This window comes from Lolium rigidum, chromosome 3, assembly GCF_022539505.1.
Source record: "Lolium rigidum isolate FL_2022 chromosome 3, APGP_CSIRO_Lrig_0.1, whole genome shotgun sequence".
In the NCBI taxonomy this organism is placed as follows: domain Eukaryota; kingdom Viridiplantae; phylum Streptophyta; class Magnoliopsida; order Poales; family Poaceae; genus Lolium; species Lolium rigidum.
The window spans coordinates 210920092-210940304 of record NC_061510.1 but is presented as its reverse complement, the minus strand read 5'-3'; the positions used below and the strand labels follow the sequence as shown (position 1 = coordinate 210940304).

General features: G+C 46.4%; 1 protein-coding gene across 1 annotated transcript; it reads right to left on the bottom strand.

Moving 5' to 3' along the window:
• Positions 1–12683: 12683 nt before the first annotated feature.
• Positions 12684–17317, bottom strand: LOC124702956. Its single transcript, XM_047235138.1, has 8 exons — positions 17097–17317; positions 16136–16406; positions 14353–14424; positions 13995–14059; positions 13729–13885; positions 13388–13468; positions 13178–13267; positions 12684–13074 (listed from the first exon to the last, which is right to left on the bottom strand). Exons 2-8 carry the CDS (start codon positions 16376–16378, stop codon positions 12925–12927), a joined length of 858 nt encoding a protein of 285 aa, XP_047091094.1. The 5' UTR covers positions 16379–16406; positions 17097–17317; the 3' UTR covers positions 12684–12924.
• Between the last annotated feature and the right edge of the window lie 2896 nt (positions 17318–20213).

Below are 20213 nucleotides of genomic sequence, written 5' to 3'. Positions count from 1 at the left end.
TCAACAACGAGATCTAATCTCGTAGGCTTTGGAATCTTTGAGGATTAGTCTCACATACATCTCGTTGCTTCGAACTTGGTAGATTAGATCTTGCTTCTTCCTAGATTGGATCTTGGTTTTTGTTCATGTTCACGGTAGAATTTTTTTGTTTTACATGCAACGAACCCATCATATTAGACCAAATACTCTAGCACGGTGTCATAGTTACCAAAATAATGGATAAGGGTAAAATACCCTTACAGTTGGGAATCCAATTCCCACCATCTTGACGGCGAGTGGCATCCTGTTCGATCGCGCCTCCTTCCTCAGAGCATCTCTAACAGAGCCCGTAAACCACGCCGGAACTGTATTATTCCAGCCGATTTACGGGTTCGGGTTGAAAGTGGCGCAGAACAGAGACTGAATTCGCTGTCCGGCCCAATTTTTTTTTTCAGGGGCCCGAATTTTTTTAGACTCGACCCCTACTAATACAGACTGAATGACGGTTTACAGGCTCAAACTGAACGGATTTCTCCAGCGCCGCCGTCCGTACAACCGCCTCCAGCCGCCGATTTCAGGCTGCTTTGTTAAAATTATGCACCGCCGGTCAAATATCCTGTCACCCTGCTCCAATTCCAAACAGGTCTACATGTCTATATCAATTCCGAGCGAGCGGCGTGACCGGCAGGAAGCTGTGAACACTGGCGCTGTAGTGGCTACCGACGCGGGAGGCGGTGAGGCGCTCACGCGTTCACGCACTCACCGCACGGAGCATTGAGCTAGCTAGGGAGCGTTGAGCTAGCTACCGCACGGAGCATTGAGCTAGCTCACGCGTTCCTCACGTATGGCCTACTTTGTATTTGGTGATGAAATTAGCTATTGGATATTTCCATGGTGAAATTGGAGGGCTGCAGATGGACGCCGCTGAGCATCTAGATTAAAATGGATGGAAGCGAGAGTCCAATTTGGCTAATATGGACAGCGGCGCTGACAGTTCTTGTGAGGAGGATGATGATTTTCTGAGGATTCCGTTTTTCAGTTTTAGTTTACGGGATCTGTTCTGCGTCAGCAGATTTGCGACCTGTAAACACGTTTTCGGAAGACTGAACTCAATTTTTTCAGTTTGCACTTTTACGGGCTCTGCTAGAGATGCTCTCACGCCGTTATCGAACGCCTCGAAACCGTTCTTCTTCTTTCCCATGGTGATGCGCCGGAACGCGGTGGTGAGGGTGGGAGTGGAGGTGTCGGTGGTGTGGTGGCAAGGAAGATGACGGACGCCTTTTAAAGAGCGCGCGTGTGCGTCACGGTGCCATTGATGGCGGCTCAGAAGGCCAGCCACCACTTGCCAAGCCTTTGATGGCAAAGGTTGCCGCAGACGCGGAAGCGAAGACCGCCGAGCGATGCGATCGAAACAAAGCCTCGTGGCCAGCGTGGGTGAAGCGAGTGGTCACGTGGCGCGACCGCGCAGCGTCCACCGAGACGCATTCAAAACGCAAATTTAAATCGCATTTGTGTCTCGATGGATAGCCCGATTAATATGCATCGAGCCTCTGGAGTGGGTTGCAAACGCATATTTCCACCTCCGGCTGAATCCGTTTGTGAAGATGATGTTAGGCTACCATTGCCTCTTGCAGGTGGTCCCGGTTGAACTCTTGGAGGAAACACCTCGTGAGCTCGGAATTCGTGGCAAGCAACTCGCCGCTGGTCACGGCCGCCCAAAGTGAGCGTGCGTGGGCGTGTAATTTTGCCACCACAAGTAGCAGATCGATCGAATTGAGGCAATATCCAGGGTATAGCTATGGAGATGTAGATGTGTAGCATGGGTTCGTGCCTGCGACCGGTGTCAGCCACACAACCACACACACTTTTAGTTTCTTCGTTATTCTTCTTGTTGCAGCCATGTCCGGTGAATGTGTGTTGGTAAGCCATAGGGACAACGACCTTGTAGGCGGTCTCTTTGTGATTGTGTCATTCTGTTGTGTGCACACTATGACTAATTTACTGGCCACTAAAAGTGGGCACTTCAGAACTTGACACGCTCCACAAGAGCATGGTACTATGTTAATTGCGAATGACTAATTTACTACTCCACGTTACCAGGGTTTGCACCTATAAGCATGTTAACTAACAATCTTTTTTACTCCCTCCACTCAATATTAGTTGTCACAGTTTCAGATGTGTCTCGATACATCCAAATCAGCAACAACAAATATCGAATGCAGGGAGTACCTCTTAACAAGCATGAAATAGATTAGTATTATGCTAAATGTGCAAATACTGCTTAGATTTCTTTTTGAAGGGTAAAATAATGTTTAGACTCTATAGCACCTTCATCCTTTTAAGCACTTGTATGAGTGTTGTGATCATAATTGTAGCATGCTATGGTAGGAGCAAACATCAACCATACCAACCACTAGTACACCTACTGCAAACATCTGTAAATATGCATCCAAACATAGCATGTTATAAAAAGTAGATTGGAACAAGCATCATCCATGCCAACCACTCGTATACGTATTGCATACTATAACAGAGAATGAAGGAAGTGTTTTTTGTGAAGAAACACATGAATGGACGAGGAAGGGAGGGAGGAAGAAGTTTATTTCTATGTTTTGGACACGTGGACAAGATCTAACAAGTTAGAAACTTATGATTGAGAGACATCAGAAACTCAAGCATCGCCAGCAATCATTCCGTTGCTAGGAACGCAAGGCTAAAGTGTATGACCACACATAGCAATAGGTCAAACCGTTGGTGTCCAATAAACTTCGTTTGTCCCAAAACATGGACCATGGGAGTTTGATTACATGGGAACTCTCGGCCGTCCTTCTAAATCTAAGCGACATAATTAAGTATTGTTTTTTGGTTGTTTACCAACTAACCAACTAGGAAATCGAACATTGTCGATTTGGTTTTAGAGGATAGCTTGTAAGTTCGTCAATCCTCTAACTAGCTCAAACTATGCCATAAACACGGACATGCTTAAAGCCAAGTTGTATGAACTCATATGACGATTCGGAATATGGTCTTCTTGCATCAATTATGTTTATAGTGGCATATAAATTTTTGAGCAGTCATTTCATCTTCTTGTATTTTCTTAGATTTTTCTTCTTCCTCTTGTTCGCATGACCATACCCTTATGCCCCTCCAATGTGACTTGTCCTACATGATTTACCATCATTCCAACCATACATGTGATTAGAGTCCACTATCCATCCCTCTAATACGAACACAACCAGAGTGGCTCTTCTTCCATGTTAGCAATCTCTCACGGTCCCAAAACTCTAGAGCCTCACCCTACCCTAATTAATCCAAATAGTTTTCCAGACTTTTTTACATCATTTTGACGGTTGCATGTGTGTGATGCACAACTGGTGTTATGGGTTAATTGACTCGGAGACCGCTAGAGCATCATGGTACTTTGATAGAAGATCAAGGCATCTGTTGGGAAGTTATTCCTAGCTAACATGCATAGCATATAAGCATAGGTTAAAAGTATCATCGCTGCAAATTTTTGCAACTAATGTGCCCCTTCATATGATTATGAGTGAACATAATGTTCTAAACACATTTGTACCAACTCTAAGATGAGCATGGTATGCTAACTAGTGCCCAATAATTTACTAGTGTTGCATCTCTGTTAACATGTTTAACCAATAATCATTGTTACCTCGTACAAGCATGTTCATAAACCTATATATTTGTAAATGTTGTACCATTCTACCTTCAAAATTAATTAGCGGACGGAACAGCGCACGTCAACACAATCTAGTGTTAAATATGGCGGGATGGGAATGGTATTGCACTGTTAGCTTAACTGTTTTTTTTTTCTTTTTTCAGGAGATTGATTGCTTCTACGGACGTTGCATAAGAGCATCTTATGTTAATTGTGAATAATTTATTGCTTATCCATACGATCTCAAAGATTTTTCAACTTTTGTACTCCTTCATGTGATTTTGAGTGAACTTAATATTGTAACGACATTTGTCCTAGCTATGAGATTAGCAAGGTATGCTAACTATTGTCCTCAGTAATTTACTAGGTTTTGCATATGTACACATCTCTAACCAAAAATCGGTGTTACCTCTTAGCAAGCATGGTATAGATTAGTATTATCTTCATTGTGCTAGCAGCTTCATATTTTTAAGCACTTGTACGACTATTGTAATCATAATTGTTTTTTTTTTTGGAAAGGAGACATAGCTCTGGCCTATCCTCGTTATCAGAATTGCACCCTCTCCAATGTGGGCCCATAAATAAAGCATCAAACTTCACAAGATAGAAGCAAACTAGTCCTTATGGAGAACCATGTGAATCTTCCATGCTGACAAGAAAAATGGAAAATCAATAGCCAAACATTAATACATATGCATCCATACATACCATGTTATAAAAAGTGACTTGGAGCAAAGATCAACCATACCAACCAGTGGCACACCTATTGAAAACTATGATATAGAATGAAAGAAGTGTCTCTGCGATGAAAACAAGAATGGAGGAGGAAGGGCGAGAGGTAGAAGCCTATTCCTATGTTTTGAAAATGTGGACAAGATCTAAAAAATCAGAAATTTATGCTTGAGAGGCATCAGGAACTCAAGCATCAGTCACTCTCTACACGCTGGTAGACAAGTTAGGATAAATTGTATGACCCAACACATCAATAGCTCAATAGTTTGTTGGCCGATATACATCATGCGTCCCAAAACATGGATGAAGGGGAGTTTTATTACATGGGCACACTCGGCTACTCCTTCTAAATCCGAGTGACATATTAAGTGTTGTTTTTTTGGCTGTTTAGCAACTAACCAACTAGGAAATCGAACACTGTCAATTTGGTTTTAGAGAATAATATGTAAGTTTAATTCTCTGGCTAGCTCTAACTTTGCCACAAACAGGTAGATGCTATAAGACAAGCTGTATGAACTTATATTACAATCGAGAATATGGTCTCTTCTTGTATCAATTATGTGTATAGTCGTACAAACATTTTTCAAACCATCGCCTCATCTTCTTACATTTTTTCATATTTTCCTCGTTGCCTTGTTTACATCAGCACACCCTGATATATCCAAGGCGACTTGTCCTACATGATTTACCACCGTTCCAACCATGCACATGATTAGGGTCCACCACACATCCCTCCAAGCCAGACACAATGGGAGTGTTCCTTCTCCATGTTAGCAATCTCGCAATCCCAAAACTCCAAAGCCTCACCCTGCGTACCCTAATTAATCTAGTAGTGAGTTTTAGAGGCTCCGCTACATCATTGACACTATTGCATGCGATGTGACACGCAACTGGTGGCATGTGTTAATCGACTCGATGGCTTGATTATTCAGTTGCTTAAGTTATAACAAGTGTGTCAAATAAATACATAACTATTATCAACTTTGATGATTGCTGACACGTTTTTGTTTTTTGGTCAAACGACGGTGACTCCGAAACCGCAAGTGCCATACATATGGTACTTTGAAGGTAACTGAACTTTGCACGAAAGAAAGATACTCGTAGATAATATGCATAGCATATAAGCTTAGTCTCAATCAGCTCTCCAGAAGCCCGGATAAACAATCCCTAGAAGTCAGCGGAGATGATCAAGTGACAAGCTACGTGATCCTTGCAAGTAGGAATAGCGAGAATGAGACTTGTAAACTCGCGTTTCTCGTCTTCCACTAGACCACGAAGGGTTCATCTTGTTATTTTGTTTTTTTACCTCAACCACGAGTAACCGACACTTTTCTACCTCACTGACATGTAGGGCCACGGTTTGAAGCACGAACTAGTAGTATACTGCTGGCAGAGTTAGCCATCTCGAGCGGGCCGATCTAAAACGGCGACCTAATCAATCCGTTTTGTTCCGTTTGGATCGCCCACGGACAAAATTTCGGCGTCGGTCCGGCCGATCTGGACAGTGCGCCCAACGGCGGACCCATTCGGTCCGGTGTTTGGTCAAATCTAAATTGCATAGAAAATTATGAAAATGCATACATATTTGAAGATAAAATTTGCTTGAAGCAAATTGATAGAACCTAGTAGAAGACTACATCGTCTTTATCTTTTCGTCTCCTAGTCGTCCACATCGATGTGGTAGTAGCGGCGGCACATGGTCTCGTTGAAGACCTTGATGGTGAAGTCGTCGTGGCCGTCGTACTTGAAGACGACACAGTGCCCGGCCTCAATGGCATGCGAGCGGGCGGAGCTCCTCCAGCCGTTGTGGAGGAACATCTGCCCTTCGACGTCGAACATGACCTCCGCGGGCCACAGGCTGGTCACGTCGTCGAACACATGCAGGAGGACATAGTGGGGCTCTTGCCCATCACGATCGAAGCGAACCTCTGGGGCAGGCGCACCCTATCCTAGTTCATGACCTTTTAAGCACTTGTATGACTACTAGTGATCATAGTTGTACTGTCTCCACTGTGGCTCTATAAATACAAGCATCCAAAACTTCACAAGATATAAGAAAACTAGTCCTTAGAGAGAACCACGTGCATCTTCCCTGCTAACATGAACGATACAGAATCGATATAGTCATAGCATGTTATAAAAGGTGGGTTGGAGCAAACATCAACCATACCAACCACTGGTACACCTATTGCAAACATCTGTAAATATGCATCCAACCATAGCATGTATAAAAAGTAGCTTGGAACAAACATCAACCATACCAACCACTCGTATACCTATTGCGGACTCTTATAAAGAATGAAGGAAGTGGTTTTGTGAAGAAACACAAGAATGGAGGAGGGAGTGAGGAAGAAGTTTCTTTATATGTTTTGGACACGTGGACAAGATCTAAAATTTTAGATATTTATAGTTGAGAGACATCAAGCATCCCACTCGTCTCTTTGCTAGAAATGCAATGCTATAGTGTATGCCCACACATAGAAATAGAGCAATAGGTTGGTGTCCCATATACTTCATTTGTCCCAAAACATGGACCATGGGAGTTTGATTACATGGGCATTCTCGTCCCCTCCTTCTAAATCTAAGTGGCCTAATTAAGTGTAGTTTTTTGGTTGTTTGTCAACTAACCAACTAGGAAATCGAGCACTATTGATTTGGTTTTAGAGAATAGTTTATAAGTTCAATCCTCTAACTAGCTCGAACTATTCCAAAAACATGAAGAAGCTTAAAGCCGTGTTGTATATGAACTTATATGATGATTCAGAATATGGTCTTCTTGTATCAATTATGTTTATAGTCGCATATAAACTTTTCAGCCAGCAACTCATCTTCTTTTGTTTTCTCATATTTTTCTTCTTCCTCTTATTTACATCATCACACCCGCATGCCCTTCAATGTGACTTGTCCTACATGATTTACCATCGTCCCGATCATGCATATGATAAATAACAACTAGGCATCCCTCTAAGCTGGACACAATGGGAGTGGCTCTTCTTTTGTGTTAGGAATCTCTCACAATCCCAAAACTCTAATGCATCACCCTACGTGCCCTAATTAATCCAGTTAGTTTTCCGTACTTTTCTACATCATTTTCACCACTGCATATCTGTGACACACAACTAGTGTTACGGGTTAATCTACTCGGAAACCGCAACAGTGTCATGGTACTTTGATCGAAGATAAACGCAACTGAAATCTGCAGGGAAGGTTCTCCTATCAACATGCAGAGCATATAAGCATAACTTGAACATATCATCGCTTGAAAATTTTGCAACCAATCTTCCCCTTTGTTATGTGATTACGAGTGAACATAATGTCATAACCACATCTGTCCCAACTCTAAGATGAGCAAGGTATGCTAACTAGTCATCAAGAATTTACTAGTGTTTGCATCTGTAAACATGTTTAACCAATATTTTTTGTTACCTCTTAAGAAGCATGATATAGATTAGTATTATGGTTTCCGTGCACATAATGCTTAGATTGTATAACATCTTCATCCTTTTGAGCACTTGTAGGACTATTGTCGTCATAATTTTTTTTTTGAAAAGTGGACATACCCCTAACCTCTACATGCTTGTGATCATAGTTGTACTTTGTCCAATGTGGCTCCATAAATACAAGCATCCAAAATTCACCAGATAAGTCAACTAGTCATTTGAGAGAACCACGTGCATCGTACCTGCTCAAGGGAACGATAGAGAATCAATAGCCAAGCATGTGTACATATACATCCAACCATAGCATGCTATAAAAGGTGGCTTGGAGGCTTGGAGCAAACATAAACCTTTACCAACCACTGGTATGCCTATTACAAACTATAATATAGAATGAAAGAAGTGGTTCTGCGAAAGAAAAATAAATGGAGGTAGAAGGAAGGGAGGAGGAAGAAGAAGTTTATTTTGATGTTTTAGATATGTGTACAAGACTGAAGAAGTTAGAAAATTATGCTTGAGAGGCACCAGGAACTCATGCACCACTAACACCCACCTCGTCGGTACGCATGCTGAGCTTAGGCGTATGGCCGCACATAGCAATAGTTGCATAGTTTGGTGTCTAAGAAACTTGGTCTATCCTAAAACATTGTGATATGCCATTGTCACCACTACTTCTTTGTTGTCCACTGCTGATGCTATCGATTAATTGACCCGGCGATCCAAATGTCGGGTTGATTGAGTTATAACATATGCTTAAATATTTACATACTTTGATGAATGTTCAAAATCTTTTTAGGCAAAAGACGGAGACTGAGAAACCACTAATGTCATGCATACGGTACTTTCACCGAAGATGAAGGCAACTGAACTTTGCACGAAAGGTACTCGATCGTAGCTAACTTGCATATCATATAGGCATAGTCTCGATCAGCTCCCGAGAAGCCCGGATAAACAATGTCGACAAGTCAACGGAAATGATCAAGTGACAAGTGACAAGCCAAGAGATGCTTACAAATTAGCGCGAGAATGAGACTTGCAGACTCATACGCTTCAAGTCTTCCACGAGGCCACGAAGGGTTTCATCTTGTTATTTTTTTACCTCAACCACGACGAGCAACCGACACTCTTCTACCACCGACATGTAGGGCCCCGGTTTGAAGCAGGAACTAGTAGGAGTAGTATACTAGTGGCAGAGTTGAGCAGGAATATTTGTTGGGTCTGAAGTCTGAACATCCGGTTGCCGCGATACCGGGCGGGAGCGCTGCCACGTGGGCAGCGGTGGACGGCGATTGGGTGGCGTGACGTGGGCGGGCGCGGGTCGAGCAGGACACGGTCCGTGCGGCAGGGGAGCACGTAGCCTGCCCAAAACGTGCGGCTTTTCCGATTCCGACGACCGCCCCAGATCCCATCCCTGCGTTCCACTCACTCCACCCGGTGAGGGTACCGCATGTCTGCACAGTCGCACAGACGACTCTGCTCTCCAACTCACTGAGACGGAAACGTGTGAGCCAGGCGATGTGCTCGTGTTGCTGTAAACTGTTTCCTGACAGAGAATCGTGCTTGCTATGGGTGTGTAGTGTACCGTAGGGCCCTCTCGGTTAACGCAGAACGTCGGCGCAAGCGTAACCCCGGAGACACCATCACATGAGAAACACAGTCTAGATCTCGAGGCCACTTGTTCGTGCGTGTAGCAAGTTTTGAGAGGGTGGATTATAGCGAGTGATATTTTTTATATACCTCCTCCATGTCACACTAGTTGTTTCTCATTTCTCGTCACCGACGTTGCTGGCCCGCTCCGTCTCCGGTGTCCTTGGAGGCGTGGCGGACCGCGGTCTCTTACCGGCGGGGAGGTTTCAATTTTTTCGTTTAGTTGTTTCCAGTGTCTTCTTCGGGATAGAGAGGCAGCGGCTACATCATCAAGTCAGAAGAAGGCCCTTCTCGCCATATCCTCGCTTTGGTGGTGCGTCTAGCGTCGGCGGAGAGCGCGTGGCGTCGTGTATCTCGCGGATCTCCTAGGATCCAGTCGGTTTTCGTGTTCGTTGGTATGGTTCCAGGCCAGTCTCTTTCGATCTACGGTTCTCATCATTGGCGATGGTTGTTACTCTGGTGCGCTAGTTCTTTGGGGCCTTAGCACGATGATTTTCCATCTGCCTACTACAACAAGCTCTACTACGACAAGTTTTGCCTGGCTACGGTGATGGAGGACTGAGGACGGTGACGCGTCTTCGACTCGCTCTAGTGTTTGTCGTCGTCGCTAGGTGGTTCAGTGACCTATTTGTAATTTTTATTACGTTTGGACCTCTGTGTAGGAATGTTGATGATTATTAAGTTGTACTAAATCAATGACATCTAATATCCAACTAGAAGATAGCAAAACAGCTTGCAGATGTTGTAACTTGTAAGGAGCTGATTTTGTAACTTCTTATGAGCGATAGCAACGCAAGAATATTGCTTGGTTTTGTTGTTACCCAAAAAATCATACTCCCTCCATTTTAACCAATAAGGTCCGCATGCTTTTCAAAATTTATCTTTGGCCAAGAATTAATCCATGTATACAAGGAATACTATTAGATAGTATATAACTGGTATCACTACAAAGTGTTTTCAATACAATCTAACAATATCAGTTATGTACTATATTATCGAGATGTTGTTGCTCACTTCTTATGGTGGAAATTTATCTCGAAATACGCGTGCATATTCATAGAAACGGCAGGTAGTAGTATTAAGAAAAAGAGGACAACAATCTCAACGTACTTTTTTTTTTCTTAGATTCACAGGGAGACACCTCCCCGGTTCCATTTATGGCATAAATGAAATGAAAAACAGGCAAAGAGCAGCTAGAACCAAATCGTTAAGCTAGAATCTACCACCCACATCAGGGGCACCATAACACTGAACCAAACCACAACTCGGCGCTACAAGAGCACGCCAGCACCTAGCCAAACTATCCAAAAACCGCCATAGGCATTACATTACACCAAGACACAAACTATTCTATCAGACTCCAGAGAGGCAGCTAATCCAGCATGACATGGACCGAAGAATCTTCCTCTAGATGTTCCTTAAGGCATGCCAGGGAAGCTCTTCCACCACGCGCAAGCTTCGAAGCAGGAGCCCAGGATGACATCCAGTCAAAGCTGGTGTACTTCAGCTTGACATCAGCCGGAGGTGTCTGATCAACCTCCACACCTGTTTCATATCCATCCAAGTCAATCTATTGAAAACTATACTATTTCTAGAGTTCCAAATCCCCCACAAGACAGCAGAGGAAATGAAATAAATTGTAAGAATTTTTATTACATAACCATCTACTTGCCACATCTACAAATTTATTAATCTTACACTTAAAACATTTCTCTACTAAATGCCAAACACTTCTAGCAACTATGCATTCAAAGAACAAGTGATGCACCTTTCAAATCCTTACAAAATGAGCACTCGAGAGGTTTAGGAATCCCTCTGTGTCTCAAATTATCTCTAGTCATAATTCTGTTTTAGGGAAATAACCAAATGAACACCTGAACCCTGAGAGGGATTTCGAGGTCCCAAACAGCAGGTAAATAATAAACTGGTGTAATACCTCTAAAATTAACCAAAATATACATAAATTTTGATCAGGTAGGCTGATCCTCCTCATCCACTAGACTAATGGTATTAGTAATAGCAACCAACTATTGCCACTGTACCATCATTTCATCAAGAAAAGTTCTTCTAAAATCACATCTCAAATTAGTTCCATCACAAACCTCCCAAACAGTTTTAGTTTGTTGGTTAGACGTACTTTGTACGCAACATAAATACATAATCACTCCGCACTTCACTGCCTTTTCTCTGGGACAGTCAAGACGTGTTCTCGGGGTCGGCTACTTTTACCAGTAAAAGTCACTTGATCTACACTCAAAATCAGTTCAGGGTTGATACCTTCAGAGTACATTAGATCATACATAATGAACTCTCCAAAAGTAACACCTTAGGCCCTGTTCGGCACAGGGGGTTTAATGAGTTTTCCCGTGTATTACCCCACCGGTTTTGGGTGAAATCACCCCCTTCACCCAATCCACTTCCTCACCTCAATTCCCTTGCCAATTAATTCCCTTCGCCAGCTACGGCTGTTCGGCGCGGCCACCGCAAGGGGAGGTCCGGGCAGTCGCTCGCTTTGCCAAGAGGTAGAAACGCGAGTGGGGGCAAGCGTTTCTGAAACCCCCCAACCCGCCGTAACCCGTCGTGTATAGGGAGGGTCAATCGGGCTGAAACCCCCCAATCCCAGCCTACCGAACGGCCCAGAGGTGTTTTCCAGTGGATTCAAATTGGGCCGGGTAAGACACTCCGAAACTCAAAAAACCACCCCTGCCGAACAAGGCCTTACGTAGTTTCCAGCATCTCCTAGAAAAATATGTGCATCCGACAGCTTGGCATCAACAACAAATACGCATTAGGTTGGTTTATACTTATGGCTCTCATCTGTTTTCTGCGAAAGGATATGGCTCTCATCTAGTAGGAGACCCATGGCACTGGAATCGTGAACTGAAATACTTTTGCCCGGACTCTCCCCTGACTTCCTGACAGGTTTTTGATCCATGGTGTCTTTTCCGGAGAATTGAAGAGAGAAAAATGTCTTGTATGAGCTGTGAGCAGCTAGTGAGGGTGTGGGTGCGGCCTATAAATGGAGCCGAGTTTACTTGTGCAACTGGATGCACCACTACCCAGCAATTTTGAACAAGCCTTTCCAAGCTGAGCATCTTTCAGGATGCATAGACATCTGTGCAGCGGAATTAAGGAAATATCATGCCTTACAAACCATTGCGTGTGAGGCAGGGCAGTGTAACAGTTAAAACTGGTATCGACAGAATCATAAAGAACGTAATAGATAGTTAGATACTAAATTTACATTTAAATAAATGCTTGTATAAGACTTGGACAAATACAAGTTTAGTCGCATTGCTCGGGGGCAAATAAGACATTGTACAAGGTTTTCACATGGCCGCAAGAAGCGGGGCCAGCTTCCGGACGTTCCTCATGAGCAACAACGGGCATCCAGAGTGCAACTCTTGTGTTTGCATGCGTGTAGGGACTCTCTGGAACTACCCAATAGTTTAACTATTGTTGCGGCTGCTGCTGTTGGTGCTGGTGGTGTGGTTCATGCTGCGGAGTGGTGGGGGAGTCCGGAGCGATGGTGAACTGAAGGGCACGGCCCTGGGCTGATTGCAGGATGAACGCGACCTCAGCTGCGGCAATTGCGGACGCTTCCTGTGGATAGTGAAAGGCACAAAATGGTCAGATGCTTCTAAATGGTTACAAAGGCAGGCTATAATTCATATCATGTTTCGAACAAAAGGTTTGCATGACATACCTCTCTTTGTCGCCGCCGATGCAAAATGCTGAAGATCCATGCCATGATGTAGCACGGCAGAAGAAATCCAGCAGCCCGAAGAAGGAAAAGCTGAGAAACATCAAATGGGAATTGTCATTGTGAGATTGAATGGTTCAGACCAACACTAAGTACCAGCTGAATCGCTAGAATCAAAAGAAATACAGAAACAAAAAAGACCACGTGACTCACGGAGAACATGGTAGAAGCATCATCATCTCCTTCATTGTCAGAGATTGACAATGCGTGCCTCAGAAGCAATAGGGCCATTAGCTGCAAAAGAGGTAACGATTTTCAGAACTTTTACCTTGAAAATACAAGAAATATTACACTGGACAATTCGTCAAAACGGAAGAAGAGTCAAGGAATTGGGATGGAATAGAAAGAAAGGCTGGCTTCCATATCTGTGAACTAAAAGCATAGTTCTTCATCCATAAACGTAACTGCAAGATATCTAAAAGCACTCTGTTCACTTTCAGAAACAGAACTGCAAGAAGTGATGTTGGCTGGACAGTAGAACTCTAGATACTTACAATGAGTGCAGCAGAACGGCAGAATGCAGCACCATTAGCATCATTACCACCATATTCTTCATACTCTGCTTCAAGAAGACGGCGCTGTGCAGCTGCTACAGCAAGAATTCTTGGGTCGCGCAAATCCAGAGGAGCTCCTGTAATGGTCCAATCACCACTGCAAATCCATAGTCTTGAGTTAGATATGTTCCAATTTAATAAGTATATTGCAGTGAAATGGCCAACATGTCAGTTGAACAAAATTAAGTATCGAGAAACAAACTTGCCTTATATCTATGGTGGTCTCATCTGGTTGAACACGAGGTGGCGCTGTATAACCAGGCTTATATTGCTGCAAGGTAAACGTCAAACCCTCAAATTAATGAACATGAATAAAAGTTCAAAGGCACATCAAATCTACTGACTGGAAGCCTTAATTATGAACACGAATATAACTACATTTGGAACATCTCAATCGATGGACAAGTAAAAGACTTTGTGATTTCATATTATCTACATTGTGGTTACAGGAAGATTTAGGAAAGAGAGATAAGGAATTCACACCACACAATTCTAATAAAGAACAGCAAAGAAGTATACTTTACAAGAGAAAAACTGCAAAAAGGTGGAGAAACAGATACTAACCTCATGGCAAATTTCACATGTAATGTCTCCTTTCTCATTGCACCAGCGTTGCACACATGCTCTATGAGCATACTGTACATGAAAAATAAAACCATCAGCTGCCTTGCTCAAGAGATATATAAGGATAACTCAAGGGATTATAGATGTTGAATATATAGCTCACGGGACGTTTCCTTAATGTGCAACAGGACAATATGATGACACAATTAATTTACCAGGAGTAAACTGACTACATTGAAGTAGTATAAACATAGTGGTGTATGATCCACAATTCTGATGTGGATAGTAATTACATTATATCTAAAGAGATAAAAAAAATTATAAGTATGACTTCAGATTAGATGAGTCCCACAAATCAGGTGATATAATTTTCTAATAAACTGGAGTGGATATACTAAGTTAACATAGTAGTGACGAGATGATGTTAAATACAAGACCAGTGGACGCACAACATTTATCTCACAAATTTATCTTAGCAATGCAGAAAAGTAACTTAATTCCATCATAACAATTGTAAAACATACTAGTACTAAGCAACTCAATGTTGAAATGTGTGAGTAATCTGAAGCACCAATTGAGAGCAAAAATAGCAAAGAGTAACATCAGTATACAGATATAGGCTATACATCAGATGATTTGATTACCCCTGAATGCCCCCACTAGTGTACTAACTCAACTAATACGATTTCACTTTTTTTCTAACATCTTCACTTTTGTTGATTCGAGTGGATCAGAAATGGGATCAGCTGTGCTAGTAAAACCTATGCAGCATTAATAATTCAAATAATTGAAGTGAAACCACAATGGTTTTATTTCTTCGCGTGTATTGCATAAATGTTGGTTTGCATGACAAAGTACCAAGACATGAAACTGTCATATCCATTGTGGCATGCTGCTATCAAAATTTAGTAGGGCCCAGCAAATATGTAACGTAATAGTGGCGATCAAACTTTTTCGAGGCCTTTATTTGCATTTTTACTTTTCAGTTTACACCGACATAACTTGCCTGTGATGATGAAAAATAGAATTTCCGTACTGTTATTTAAAGTTCAGAAAGCAACTTCGCTTGTGAAAGTGTTCAAAATAAGAGACAGTGGCAATCACACTCTACATGTGAGCTGTCATATCAGATCAAAAAGTTGTTGTCTATTTTATTTTTTGTTGGAAAGCAGATGACAGCCAGCTATATTGACAATGGCAAGAACACACCCGAAAAGACAACATGCACATGATATTTTTTTTTTGCGGGTAACAACATGCACATGATTTTTTTTTTTTTTGCGGGTAACAACATGCACATGATTAGAGTTAAAGGAACATAGCCATGGCTAAATTGACCATGATTATAGGATTAGTCAAAACTTTTACACACTGCATGTTTCCAGTCATTGTAATACAATCCAAAGGCGGATGCTATCCTTCCAGTGAACTTTTGTTACCTAGTCACTCAAAACATCCCCACAGGATAACATCCCAAATACATGCAACACAAGATTTAGTGCCTAGTAACTAAAAACATATAATAGAGCCCATAATGTGCTTCTAAGACGTGGAGTCGGCTATGTTGAACAGACCATATAACTTGATTGAAATGATACACATCAGATGGCGGGTTCTTATACCACACATTATTGGGAATGAAGACCTTGGTGGAGTAAGAAATGGGAACTAAGGACCACAATTACACGTGCGCTGCCCAAACAACAAAATGCCATGCAGAAATGTTGATGAGCATGAGAAGCAGATGCAAGATTTGTAAATAAGATGGAAAGAGGATGCGCACCTTGAGGCTGCCATTGCAAGTACATGGCTTCTCGAGATTCTTGATGCTGTCCTCCTCCTGGCATATGCGGCACTCTGCAGCCTGGATGAGTGGCTCATCCTCACGGCCATCCTCCTCGGCCAAATCAGCAACAGTAGACACGGCCACTGACGGAGCAGTCACGGCCTCAGATGGCTTGTCAGCGACGCCATCATCCTTGGCGTTTGTCAGGCCGTCCACGTTCACAACCACATGGTCGCCCATCCAAAACTCCCCTTGCCAAATCGAACTCCTGGAAGGAACGAACATAACAATGACGAAGCAATCAGATATTTGCTGAGTGGCAGTTGCAGGCCATAGGACAAGCATGGAAATGACGGAACACGTCAGGGTGGCCAATAGTATAGGTTAGGCCACAGGAATGGTGGCAGTGCCTAAAAATGGAGAAACCTAAAAGCGAATGGTACAGAAATCCCCCTGGAGAGTGGATCGATTTACTGGTAATTAATCAGACTACTAGAGTCCACCTTGTAAACCCTATCTCTGCCCGGCGTCTAAGCTGTAGCTATCTCGCACAGCCCTGCCTAGCCTTGTCTAGAACGTCCACGCATGCCGCATAGTTGGATGCCGCGGTGGAGATACCTAAGCAAACGCGCAGCAATCGAAATTCCAGCGGTTCACACAGCAGGAATCACAAGGGCGAACGAAGCGGAGCCGTCGCCGAGAGAGGGGAACATTCGCAGCGGACGTCTCGTCCACCAGCAAGGATGGGGGCGGCGCCCCGCAGAATCCGTCGGCAGACACCGGCCCCTACCTACCCTACCCGGTTCCCCACCACCAAATCAACCGCCGGAGCGGGCGACGGGGTGGGGGCGAGAGAGATCCGCAGACAGCGAATCGTCACCAGCGGCCGGCGGTGCGGCGGATTCCCCAACGAAGGTAGAGAAAAGGGGGAAAGGGATCGGAGGAGCAGGCCACAAACCTTGCTGGCGGCGGCGGCGGCGGTCGACGAAGGCTCCTCTCCTCTCCTCTCTCCTTCCGGTCGGCGAAGTCTACGGAAATTTCCCCTGCTCCTCTTGATCTCCAACCTGGGTCTGGTCGTCTAAATCAACACGCGATTTGATTTGTTTTCTCTCCCTCGGGTTTGCTCGCCTCGGCTGTGCTTGTGTTTGTGTAGAAGGGGAAAGAGTCAACAAAGGGAAGCAGCTGGTAAACTATACTAATAAAATAAATAAATAAAAATATTACGTAGTATAAAATGTTGGAAAACGATGGGCCGACGCGGTGGTCGAGGAGGGGGGACGCGCTCGCAACGGTCAGACGCCACGCCGGCACGTCGCCGTCTGGACGATGCAGGTAGGTGCGCGTCCGATGGAGATCCCACGGCTGGGGTGCTCTCTCGCTGCGGGACCTTGTCGACGGCGACCGCGCCTGCTCTCGTCGCTGTTGACGGCGCCAGACGCGGCTGCTTCTGCTATTCCCCGTGCGTATGCGCATGCGTTGGGGCAAGCCGCCGGGGACTTGGCCTCTTTGCACAGTGGGCACAGCCGTATTGTTTAAGCCTAGACTGCCTAGTAGCTTCAAAGCCTCAAATGTCGATCGCATTTTGAAGAGTTATCTCCAGCTGCGTTCCCCAAACCGCGCCGGATTGAACGTTTGGGGGACGTGTTTCGTTCGTGCCGCGTTTGGGGGACGTCGCGTTTGGGGGACGTCGCTCCCCAGTCACGTCCCCCAAACGAAATTTCGGAAATTTTAAACTTAAGGAGATTCGATTAAGATTTGTCCAAACTTATGTAGATTCGAACGAAATTTGACTAAATTTAAACTAAACCTAATCTAGAACCACTTGCGGCGGCCGGAGGCGTCGTAGTACTGCTGGAAGTTGTACATGTCGTCGGTGACGACCTCCTGCTTGACGCGCTCGTCGACGGGCTCGTCCTTCACCAAGCCGCTTGGTCTGCCCGTCGCCGTCGTCGGTGAGGTCCACCGGCGGCTTGCCGGAGTCGCGGATGGACATGGCGATCGCCGCGTCCGGGTCGCCCCTCCGGGCGTCCTTGTCGTTCATGGACGCCAAGAACGCCGCCCGCAGCCACGGGCGATCCTCGGGGTCGTCGGCTGCCGGCGATGAGCCGCTGCCGCCGCTCGTACTCCGCCGGCAGCCGCCACTCGCGATGCTTCCTCCGGCTCCTCCTTCACCTCCGGCTCGGGATGAGGAGGGCGCCGCCTCGCCTCCCTTGCCGCCGCCGGCTGCGCCGCGCCGCCGCCGCCACGCCTCGTGTTGACGGGCGTCGCCGGCTCCTCCTTGACCTCCCGTTTGGGGACGGTGTAGGGCGCCGACCGGTACGACGAGGACGGCGTCGATCGCGCCGGTCCCGAGGAAGAAGAGCGCGAGGAGGACGAGTACGTCGTCCTCCTCGGCTGCCATTGAGGAGACAGCGGCGGCGACGACGACATCTCCAACCTTGGAGCGCCGTTGCGGATGCCGCGGATGACGTTGTCGAGGGTGCGCCCCGAACGCCCTGCAACGGGCGCGGCCGTCCTTGTTCCAGCTGTTGGGGCCGCCGACGAGCCCGTCGGTGTTGTACATCTCGACGTCGTACTTCGCCTTGAAGTACGTCGTCCACCAAGCGTCGTTGTTGTCGGCCGCCCACGTCGGATCCAACCACTCCTCGGCGGTGAGTTGAGCCCGCCGGGCCTTGATGGTGTACCTCCATTGGTCTGTGCGCGGCTTCGGCGGCGGCGGAACGCCAATGCCGTTCACAACCATCTTCCAGCCGCCGCTGCTTGGCAGCCGCATGTCCGGCGGGACTGGATACCGGGCGTGGTACAGCGCCCACGCCTCCGGCACGGTGAGGCTGCCGCGGCCGAAGCCGTTGGCCGCGGCGATCTTGCGGGAGGACGAGCTCGACATTTTTGGAGCGGCGAGGAGAAGATCTGGGAGGGGGGAGGCGGCGGCGACGAGAAGGATTGTGAGCGACGAGAACTGCAGGGCGTCTTAAAACAGCGGCGGCAGCGGGTGGTTGCACGCAATAACTCCGGCGCGGACGGCCACGCGGCCATGCACGACGAGACGCGTCCCTGCGTCGCCTGGGAAAATAGGGACGACATTAACATCGCTTGACCAAAGGTAGGCGACGGGGTTTTAGCCTTCCGTGCCGCTGACGGGTCGGCCCCGCCACTCCCCGCCTCGCTTTTCGTTGTGTCCGGCGTGCCCGGTGCGTCCCCTGTGGGACGGGGACGGGCTCGGGGCGCCGGACACCGTATCGGGGCGCGCCGGACAAAAATGGGCTTTGGGGGACGCGGCTGGAACGCATTTTTTGTCCGGCGCGCCCCAAATCCCTTTGGGGGACGGTTTGGGGGACGCGGCTGAGCATCTCCACCGGCACCCCTGATAGCGGCCCGATAGCATTTTGGGGGCCGGCAGCGAAAATGGGCTCGCACCGATGCGTCCCAAACGCCGCCGGCCAATTTTGGAGCCCAATATAATCGCCGGCAACCCCGTGCCGGCCCCTTCGCCAAGGGCGCGAATCGGGCGCGCCGGCACCTCGCGGCACGTCTGAAAACGAGTGTGGGCTCCGCCTGGCAGCCAGACACACCGTTTTCCCACCTCCTACACACGCCCGAGCCGACTCCCACCCCTCTAGATCGCCACCGTCACCGTCGCCGCCGCGCCCACCCTTCTTGCAATAGACACCGCCGACTGTCTAGGAACCGCCGTCCATCGACACGGCCGACACCCACTCGACCGGCGGCCGCTGTTTCGCCCGGAACAGAGCTCGCCGCCACCGCGATAGTATCGCCTCGCCCGCAAGGTGTTCGTCTGATTGCCGCGATGGACAGCGACGACGAGATGATGGTGCAGCTGTTCACGGAGGAGCAGAACGCTCAGGCTGTTCGGCGGCAGCAGCAGCAGCTGATTCTGACGAACATGCTGCGCGTTTGCCAGCCTTTTTTCGTCGTGCCTCGGCGCGGCGGCTCAAAGCCAGGCAAGAGGAGGAACATCAACCGGCATCGTGAAGCCGGCGCAATGCTACTTGACGCCGACTACTTCAACGACGATGCAACTCATTCGCCGAAGGAATTTCGGCGCCGGTTTAGG